The sequence below is a fragment of the Vicia villosa genome, linkage group LG2, assembly GCF_029867415.1.
Source record: "Vicia villosa cultivar HV-30 ecotype Madison, WI linkage group LG2, Vvil1.0, whole genome shotgun sequence".
Taxonomy (NCBI): domain Eukaryota; kingdom Viridiplantae; phylum Streptophyta; class Magnoliopsida; order Fabales; family Fabaceae; genus Vicia; species Vicia villosa.
The window spans coordinates 204,647,465-204,658,541 of record NC_081181.1 but is presented as its reverse complement, the minus strand read 5'-3'; the positions used below and the strand labels follow the sequence as shown (position 1 = coordinate 204,658,541).

General features: G+C 37.4%; 1 protein-coding gene across 1 annotated transcript; it reads right to left on the bottom strand.

Annotated features, from left to right (window-relative positions):
- Window positions 1–6,881: 6,881 nt before the first annotated feature.
- Window positions 6,882–7,770, bottom strand: LOC131651123 (uncharacterized). The gene is made up of 2 exons (XM_058920791.1): window positions 7,126–7,770; window positions 6,882–6,887 (listed from the first exon to the last, which is right to left on the bottom strand). The coding sequence occupies exons 1-2, from the start codon at window positions 7,768–7,770 to the stop codon at window positions 6,882–6,884; spliced, it is 651 nt and encodes a 216-aa protein (XP_058776774.1).
- Window positions 7,771–11,077: the final 3,307 nt, after the last annotated feature.

Genomic DNA, 11,077 nt, shown 5'->3' with positions numbered 1-11,077 from the left:
CTTGTGCCCATTTGTTTGCAATCTTTAATTTCTTTTAGCTTGCAAAATGACGCTTTAATTGTGTTATTCGTTTTTGAAAAAAAAAAAAAAAAAATAAGTTTTAAATGAATTTACTTCACTTTTCTTTTTCAAAATAAAAGCGAAATTTTCCTTTGAGTTGTGAACAACGGAAGGAACATCAGCAGTCGTCTCCATAGGATGAACAAAAAGGATTCTCCCGGAAAAATTGTTGAGACAACGGTATTCTTGTCCCAGAAAAGAATTCTTGAAGCAATTACCCCTCGAGGTAAAGAAGCTCTTCTATCCCCAGTGAAGAAGGTCTTTTATCCCCAATGAAGAAGATCTCCAATCTCCAGTGAAGAGGTTCTTTCATCTCAATGAGAAAAGATGCTCATCTTCCCCAGAGAAGTTTAAAGCACGCAACACCATTCATCACCTGTGTTATCTACACCGTGTTGAAAAACATTTGCCAAGTATCTGGTTGTATTGCGACGTTGGTCCTTCTCCAGTATATACTTCTTTGTCTGTCAGTATTGTCAGCATGCATGCTACATTCATGACATTCATCATTCATACATATTTGCATCATTTATGCATTCTTGCATTTTTCAATGTTTGCTTCAAAATCACTTGTTCAGGATATATCTATCCTCGAAAAAAAAAAAAAAAAAAAAAAAGAAAAAAAGAAACAAATATGGGCGTGTCATCTCTCCAAGTAGGTTGTCACCCATAAGCAGAAAGAACATTTTGTTTCTCCAGTTCCCCACTGAGATCATTCCTCGTGGAAGAAGGTTGCTTTAGTTTCTCCTCTCAAAACAAAGGAGAAAATCCCCATTCGAGTTCATTCCTCATGGGTACAAAGTCTTGTTTGACTGTTTCTTTCCAATTCATTCTTGGTTAGAACCTTGTCTTTACCAAAGATTCAAATTCCGATTCCCCAAACAGAGTCGTGAAAAACAGACAATAAGCAATAGCCTCATCATCTGAGCAGCTTATGTCTCTTTCAAAAGCTTTTTCCTCTCAAGGAAATCAATCATGAAGACCATTTGACAATCAGGGCCTTATTACTGTTCACAAGGCTGAATAACCAGTAATTTCCCTAGCAAAGTCTCCAGAATCATTTTATCACTTGGCTGATAATTGATCATGTCTTCAAAACCGCTATCACAAGGCTGGTAGTCGGTAACCTTTTGTTCTGGTTATATTATTAAACATGTCTATCACAAGGCTGATAGTCGGTAATATTAACCAAACCTTTGAAACTCTTTTTACCTTGTCAAGTCTATCACCATGCTGATAGTCGGTAATACAGTTTCATACCTTTCACCTTCGCATTATTAAACAAGTCTATCCCCATGCAGATAGTCGATAATGTCGATAGGTAAGCTTTTCTTACAAAGCTATCATTCCCCGGTGAAGCATACACTTGCTTTCCCGAAAAGACAAAACGGATTCTCTTCCTAAAACGGATTGAGACATCCTTCCCGATCTCTTTTCCCCAGCGGAGTCAGTTCTTGATATCCCCTCGGTAAAGATATCCTTGCATCATTCGCAATTTTGGTATCTTAGGTCCAAAATTTGCGTCTTCTGATATTTAAGTCTCTTCCACCCTATCAAAACGAAGATTTTCAATCTTCATGTCTCAGGTTGAAGAAACTTAAATAGGGGCATCTGTCATACCCCAATTTTTGACCTAAGATACCACCTCATATCATCTGCATATGCATCATTTGCATCTCTAACAAATTGCATAGCTTGTGTTTGCTACTTGTGACTCAGCAGGATTTAATCAGGAAATCACTCATCAATACAAGTAACAATCAATTAGGGTTTTGTTCTCCCTTCATTTCAAATGAATCATCTTCATCAACAATCAACATTTGGTCCTCAGAGATTCATTTCAACAAGCTCAAAGACTTTGAATCGACTGAATTAGGGTTTTGACTGAAGACAGCATACTCTTGACTTTTGCTCAGAATTTGACCTAATGGCTTGGGACATGATATCAAGACCTCAAGTGCATCATTTTGACCTAATCCATTGGCTCATAACATCTCCTACACAAAGATTGATCAGACAAATCCTCAGATCAGGGTTTTAAACTATCAGGGACTGAAATCAGGGATCACATTTGGGAAACCATAAAAACCCCCAGGAAGTCAATCAAAGGTTTCAATCATCCTCAAATAATCCCTATGACAACATCCAATGGAAATTACATCTCAATTCAAGATCCACAGTCATCAATTTCATCAGGTCGACAATTAGGGTTTTTGACCTAATTCACTGAGCAACTGACTTTTTAATCAGGACATGGTGTCACAACTCAAACCATGGCTCAATATCCTCTAATGCTTCAATATGATCCATTCATACCATTCATTTGGTGAGGATAGCCTGTTTCATTTGAAATCTCCAGAAACGCGATTCGTCTGAAAAAGTCAACTGTACAAGATCACCATTGACTTTTGGGGAATTTTGGTCAACCATGACTTTTGAAGTTTTGAATCATCAATATATGATATATGAAGTCATTTGATCAAGAAAAATCAAGAAAATCAATCAAGAATCAAAAAGTCAAAGTTTGACTTTTCATACTTAGAAATTTTTCTAAGTGTTTTTCATGGTTTTTTCCAAACTTTGAAAGGGAATTTCTCAAAATTTCACCTACAAACTGAAAAAAACTTCCAACATGAAAGTTGTAGATTTTGATCCAATAAACAACTTTGACACATATAAATTTTTTCCATAAGATCAACCATTTAAGAGATATGGTGCTTCAAAGTTGGTACTTTTTGAAAGTTTCACTTGAAATCTCATTTTCTTCAAAGTTCATGGATCTTTTTCACCCACTTCCTTAAGGATCTTGAAGAAACTTTCAACTAAGCTTTTGAAGTGTGTAACATGAGCTTTCCAAAATGTCCAAGAGCATGAAAAAATATGGAGTGTAGCTATGGTTTTGAATTATGCATTTAGTGATCATTTTCACTTGAATTTTCACCATTTTTCACTAAGTTTCAAGACTACATGACCTATAATTCAAGCAATGATGCAAAGAAGCAATGATTGAGAGATATTTTCTGGTTTAAGATCAGATAGGAAAGAGATAAGAAGCTTGGCCAAAATAACCATGGTTTAGTTACTTTAACCATTTGCATTTAATGTGAAAGATTCCATTTTATCTCTTAAGCCAAATCATCATTCTTGAAGCCACTTGCAAGAGCTCTTCATTCAGAATCCTTGGCCTATAAATAGAGGTTCAAATCATCTTCAAATTCACACCAAAACCTCACAATTATAGGTTTTCTCCCTTCTTTCTTAAGTTGCAAGTTTCAAGTTTCAAAGTGAGGTAGAAATCCCAACCTCCAAACCTTTGAATTTCTGGCCAAAGTGATGGTTCTAACAACTCATAAACATCATATGGGATGTGTTTGAACCACTCACACACCCCAAAAACACCTAAATCTCAGAATCACTCTTCAACCACCATGTTTGCATAAAGAGAGCCTTATCATGCCAAAATCAAATCCAGGCCATTTCTGTCCAAACTATCACTTCTAACACCTTCCATATACTTCATATGAATGATCCAAACACTCACATATGACCTGTAACATCTCCATCTTCAAATTCGATTCATACTTGAAGCAACTGCAGTTCAGGTTCCATAGCTTAGCTCAGGTGAATTCAAACTGTTCCAAGCATTCAAACATGTTCCATAAGGTCCATTGATGCTGTCCAGATCAAGAAACAACATCTGTAACACCTCCAGGCACGATTTCAATTTCCAGTTTGGCCGTTTTTGAAGGTAAGCCTCATGAACTTCAAACTCTATCATACATGCATCATAAATGAAAAACTGCCATACTATCTTGTTTCTGCACATGCATAGATCATTAACCCTCAATCAATTGCCAATTATCTTGCACAAACACGATTTCAGATTGAATTAGGGAATTAGGGTTCTTCATGTTCATCAGAAAATTAATGATCTTAGAGTGAAAATAAATGGAATTAAATGGTACCATCATGTTCCTCGTCCAAAATCGAGCAAGATAGGCTATTCACTTGATCAAAACAATCCAGTTTTCAGAATTTTCAAATTTGAATTGGGTTTGTGTTCTTGGCGCCATATTTTTGAAACTGAAATTTGGAAATTGATTCAAAATATATTTTAATTCGTTGCAAGTATTAACAGACCACGCGCGTGGTCCAGTTGGCTAAGTTTTTGAATGGTAACCTCAAGGTCACGAGTTCAACACTCCAAGGGACCAAACCTTCTTTTTTAGCACTATTTTTCTTTCAATTTTTTACAAACTTCATCTAATTATTTAACTAACCAAATCAATTCATTTTCTCTTCATTTTTTACACACCTCTTATTTAATATGTATATTTTGACAATATCAAAAAAAATCACAAAAAAAATATTTATTTGATACATTTTTAATTGGTTTTAAAATGACTTGTTTTTAAGTAATTTTAATACTTTTAAATATTATTTTTCATTTGATTTTCAAATTTAATCACTTGTAAATATTTTTTGAAGCAAACCCTAATCATCTAAATGTTATTTGAAGACAATCTTCTTGTTTATCTTGATTAAATTGATTTCTTTCAAAATTCAAATCGTTTTAAAAACGAGCAATCACGATTCTTTTCAAAAACGGTAAACCATTTCTTTTTGATTTTCAAAGGAAACTATTGATTAAATCCTTTTAATTGATCAATTGATTTTCAAAACGATGTGGGGCCTCTCGAATATTAGAGAGTATAAGTCCCTTTCGTCTTTCTTTGTACAGAAAACTTTTTTCCAAATAAACTTCCAAACAGTTTTTTTTAACAAACAAATCTTTCAACTCTTTTTTAAACCATCCACCATGTTTTATGAAAATAAAACATGGGCCTCTCGAATATTAGAGAGTATAAGTCCCTTTCCTTTTCTTTATACAGTTTTTTCTTTGTACAGAAAACTCTTTCAAAACAAATCTTCAAACAGTTTTTCAAAAGCGAAACCTCGCGTCTGTAAATAAACAGTCAACCATGTTTTGTAAATAAAACACGGGCCTCCACGTAGGTATAAGTCCCAAGCCCCTTTCGTACATACCCACTCAAGTACATGAAATTAGGTATTTCATTGTACGCCTTTTGTACATATCTCAATCAATGTGTTTTTTAACTTTGAATGACAAACCAAAAATGAAGGTTTCTTTAAATCTTCCCAAAAATATACCATGGGCCTCCATGTAGGTATAAGTCCCAAGCCCTTTTGTGAATACCTGTTTACATAGTTTTGAATAAACTCAAATGGACCTCTCCCCGAGTGTGAGTCCCGAGCCCTGTGTATACAAATGGATCATGCTTACAGGTATATTTCCTTCATAAACTCCATTATATACACACACTTTGTCATATATGTATAACTGTTCATATTTGTTCATGTACTTGTTCATGTTTGTTCGTACTTGTTCATACTTGTGATTGTGTTATATGCTTGTTCAACTTAGTATAACACTAGGTTCCCCATAGCCTCCTATTGGGCTTCGTGCAAAGAATCTCCACTAGTTTAGGTTAGGACATAGAGTATGGTTTCCCGGTGAAATCGCTCTAAGAACTCAAACCAACTATACCATGCCTCCCCTTGGGCTTTGTACAAACGAGTGACCCTCCCATAGCCTCCTCTTGGGCTTACAATGCAAGGACCCCGGATTGTCCCTCCCATAGCCTCCTCTTGGGCTTACAATGCAAGGACCCTCGGATAGCCTCCTCTTGGGCTTCGTACAAGGACCCACGGGCTTCTTATAAGCATCCCCAATATCCAAATCAAATACCCTAGGAGATTAGACATTTTTCATCTCTATGCTAGGAGTATCTCTTATATATCATCACAAACAATCAATCAATCAAAAATCAAACCTTTTTGCCACAAGGCTGGCTAATCAATCAAACTGTTTTACCACCGTACTGGATGATTAATCAAAGTTTTTGTCACAAGGCTGACTTCATTGAAACTTTCGCCACAAGGCTGGCTGATTAATCAAAGTTTTTGTCACAAGGCTGACTTCATTAAAACTTTTGCCACAAGGCTGGTTAAACAAACAAAAACATCTTTATCATTCTAAGCACCCTAAGTGGCATGGCCCCGGGCTTATAATGAAAAGATTTTCAAACAAAAACAAACAGATGTATGTGATGATATAGATTAGATACATCTAGCATTTAGACGACATTTGTCTATTTTCCTTTGCTTCCACTAGCATAAGTGGGAACTACGATTGCTCTGACTTTCTCAACATCCCTTTGAGAATACGTAGGCACAAGGTCGATCCTTGGCGAGCAAAACAAAACAAAAAAAACCATTCAAACCTTAGCACCCGTAGACCCCGAGCTACAGATGCTCTGATTCCCTCTAGGGGATATGTATGCAGAGGATCGCGATGATCTTTGCGAGCATAATCAAACAAACACCTTAGGTCCCACCTATTTCACAAAAACCTCCACCACAACAAGAATGGAATAAACAAAACAAAGAAACCTATAGAGTACTATAGATACGTTGGGTGCTAATACCTTCCCTTCGTATAACCAACCCTCTTACCCGGAATCTCTCCCCCACTTTTAGGTTATTGCAGCTTTTTTCCTTTTCCTCCTTTGGAAACAATAAAAAGTTTGGTCGGTACAAAAGAAAAATCATTTTTTATGAGCACCCGAGCCCAAAGAAGGCATCAGGTGTCTCATCCCACAAAAAGAGGCACAAAAACGGTTTTTCGCCCGCGACAGTTGGTTCCGATCTTTTGCCTTCGCCTACTATGTAGATCATTCCAACTGAAGATTGATTATCTCCACTTTCACCTTGCTTCTTGGTGTTTAACACTTTCAGAGTTATTTCTTCATCAAAAGATTTCAAAGTCAGAGTACCTTTTTCAATATCGAAATTGCACCGACTAGTGCGCAAGAAAGGTCGACCCAGAATAATAGGGGTTTCTTCATCTTCAGGGATATCCATTATTTCAAAATCAACTGGAAAAACAAATTTGTCAATTTCTACCATTACATCTTCTGCCACCCCATATGACCTCTTCATGGTGTGATCTGCAAATTTCAACTCTGTTCCTCTTTCACTCACCTTTTCAATACCGAGCTTTTTGAAGGTAGATAACGGCATTAAGCTCACACTAGCACCCGAATCAATTAGAACCTTCATGAAAGCTCTGTTTTTTATCGTGCACGGTATTGCAACTGATCCAGGATCTTTTTGCTTGATTGGTATTCTCTTCTCTGGTGAGATTGCACAACATTTCTCCTTCTTAACTACCCCTTCACCCCTTGTTGGTTTCTTTTTAGATATCACTTCCTTCATGAACTTCCTGTACATTGGCATTTTCTCGAGTGCATCAAAGAATGGAATATTGCTCTCTAACTTTTTGAAGTATGTGGCAAACTTCTCAAAGTCTTGCTCTTTTTGGTCCTTCTTTGCTACTCGAGAAGGATACGGCAACTTAATCAATGGTGTCAGCTCTTTTTCTCTTTTCTCTTCAGTTGGCTTCACAGGTTGTATCACCTCCTCTGGCACTTTCTTATTTTCACGCACTTCAAGATCTACTTCGATGATATCATACTCGATTTCATTTTTTTCTTCTGGTTTTGATCTCCTCAGACTTCTTGTTGAGATGACATTCACATTCTGATGCTCCCTTGGGTTTGTAACAGTTCCACTAGGTAAGGCACCTTGTGGTTGAGCATTGGCGAGTTGTTGTGCTATTTGACTCATCTGAACCTCAAGATTTTTGATGGATGCACCCGTGTTACGAAAATTACTCCTTGTTTCTTCTTGAAACTGAGAGCTTTGAGCTGCCATTTTTTCGATGGCAATCTCCCAATCTGCTTTTCTGGGGGCCTGTTGCTGAGGTTGTTGATAATGTTGTTGAGGAGTTCTATACTGTTGCTGCGACTGCTGACCTTGATATGGAATAACCTCTTGTTTAGGAGCATTCCCTGGTTGATCCTTCCATGAAAAATTTGGATGATTTTTCCACCCCGGATTGTAGGTATTTGAGTAGGGGTTGTTTTGCTTCAAGAACTTTATTTCCTCCACTTGCTGAGCTGTAGCAACACACTGAACAGTAAAATGAGGTCCTCCACATATTTCACACCCCACCGGTTGACTTGCTTGAGCCGGTTGAACTTGTGCTACTGTTTGTTTTTCAAGACCCATCTGTTTCAATCTCCGCTCAACTTCCGCATCTACCTGATCTTCTATTTTCACAACTTGCGTTGACAATTTCATATCCACTAATCCTTCAGGTTGGCTAACACTACGGTCATATAACTCCAAGTTTTCATTGGCCGCAATAGCTTCTATGATTTTTTTAACACCAGTGGCTGTTGAAAAGTTGGATGAGCCACCAGCTGCTGTGTCAATCAATTGCTTAGTCTTCATTTTAAGACCATTCAGAAAATTCTGCATTTGTTCAGTGACATCCATGTTGTGAGTTGGGCATGCCACCAATAACCTCTTGAATCTCTTATACGCATCTCCGAGTGATTCTCCTTCCTTCTGTTTAAAGTTAACAATATCATATCTTTTACGAATATAAACAGCAGCCGGAAAATACTCATTTAGGAAGGTTGACTCCATTTGTTGCCATGTGGTAATACTCCCAGCAGGTAATGAGTAGAACCACTCTTCAGCGTCATCCGCTAATGTGAACGGAAACATAACCAACTTCTTTGCTTCTTCAGAGTGTCCTTCTATCTTTAGAGAAGTTGTCATGGTGAGAAACCTTTGTAAATGCTTATTAGCATCTTCATTTATTCTTCCCGAAAATGGTTTCTTCTCCAGATGTCGAATTGTTGCTGGGTGTAGCTGAAAGTGAGCAACATCGACCGGTTGATTTACAATTGTCATCCGGCCAGCTGGTGCATTTGCTCCACCATAATCACCTAATAGCCTTTCTACGGGAGCTGCCATCGTTTCAGCCTCCGAATCTGAATGCTCAGAATGAATAGAGAGAATTTCCTCGTTATCAGATTCCGAAGCTGTCAGAATGTCTTCTAACGCTTCCAGTTGTTCTTGCTTCGCTTTTCGAAGCCTAGCTCGCAATGATCGTTCTGGCTCTGCGTCAAAAATAAATTCTGCTGAGGCCTTACCTCGCATACAAAGGTTAGACGATTGTTAGTAATAAGCAAATGAATGACAAAAAAAATAAAATAACAGAAAAATAATTTTAGTTGCAAAGCAACAAAAATTCAATTGAACTATTCTTCAACTTATAATTTGGCAGTCCCCGGCAACGGCGCCAAAAACTTGATCGGAAAATAGCAAGTGTACTATTTTTACCGATGTAGTAATAAGTGGATTAATTTTCCCAAATATCGAACTCGCGGACTGCGTAGGAATTATACGTTTAAGAATAGTGCAATGGAATAAAAAGTCATCGGGGTGTTTGAATTTGGTTATTTAATTGAAACAACAGCTTAAATAGAATAAAGTGCTTAAATGTTTTGACTAATGAAAGAGTATGAAACTAGTTAGGATGGATGTATGAATTGCTCTGTAATGAAATAACTACCGATTAACAGATTTACTTTAGAAATTCTCAACTATCGACACCGAACATTGATTTCCCTAATTCCTTAGTGAAAACCTCTTGAGACAAAAACCCTCTCTTAATTCCTTAACAAGATAATTATATCTCAAGATTCTAAAAGACATAATCCGGATAATTTGATCGCTACGCATCAAACCCTTATTCCTAAGTGATTCTTAATTATAGCGTTATGATTAAAAATGCCTTGAGGTAGTTTTCCGACAAAACCCCAACCGTAAATCAACACATATATTTTCCAATATATTGAAGCAATAAGAACTTTTAATCATACAATGAATTTCATAAAGATAATCCGAAAATTAATGGTAAATAATATTCATTACATCACATGATCCAGGGACATCAATCCTAACAAGTAAAGAGCTTAGCTACTCATGGCAATTATCAAGATAACAATGATTAAAGATGAAGACATTACAATTGGTTGAGTCGGAATTGATCTTCAATCGCGGATGCTCTTGAAGATTTCTTCGCTCCAAGCCCTAGTGCTCTCAATCTCTATTTTCACGTTCTCCGACCGTCAAAAAGTGATTTTCTTCTTTCCAAACAGTGACTAAATACCTCACAGCAAATATTCTCATACGAAAAGTCCATCATACCCTTACTTAAGTGACAGATTTCATAAGTTAAAAATCAGAATTTTTCTGCGCACATGTCTGACACGGCCGTGTCATGGGACACGGGTGGCCGTGTCAGACCCCTGACTTCTTGGTTCCAAGATTTCTCAACTTTTTCTCTTCAGCATGTCTGACACGGCCGTGTCATGGGACACGGGTGGCAGTGTCACAACTCTGTCTTCTTGGTTTTCATATTTTCAAGTTCTTCTCTTCAGCAAGTCTGACACGGCCGTGTCCCATGACACGGGTGGCCGTGTCACAGCTCTGTCTCACCAAAATTCACTTTTTCTTGCCTCGAATCGTGCCCTGTATCTGCTTAACTTAAAACACTACCAACACAAGATCAAAAGCAATGGAAAAACGACAGAAACTAGAAAAGATAACACACCAGATTCAAATACAAAGGTAAACAAAACTAATTAAGAACTAGACTAAAACGACTTAAAATACCACCGAATGAAGTGCTTTTCCATTGATTCGAACATAGGAACAAGGTGAAATTGGTGGCCGATCAGGAAGCAATCCTGCGCTGCTGCTTATTGATGGTGCATGGTGCTCCCTCAATCTTGATGCATAGGATCTTGTTTGCTGGAGGTCCAACGGTTTGCTGCAATGGGTGCATCATGGGGCGGATACAACCTGATGCGTGAGATTTGGAAGTTATACAACTCAGAAAAATTAGCTAAAAGAAAGGGGAGGCGCTGGGACTCGAACCCTCCCTCTTTTGGTTATGTGATCATCTACCTTGCCATCTCAGCTGAATTTGCTCGCTGATAATACAAGGAAACAAAATTAATATAAAAACAAACACGTTAAGTAATTTCAAAAAGAAAGCTCCGCGCCTCTGCCT

Excerpts from the sequence above, each read along its gene's own strand:
- LOC131651123 (XM_058920791.1), bottom strand. The coding sequence starts at position 7,770 with ATGAGTCAAATAGCACAACAACTCGCCAATGCTCAACCACAAGGTGCC.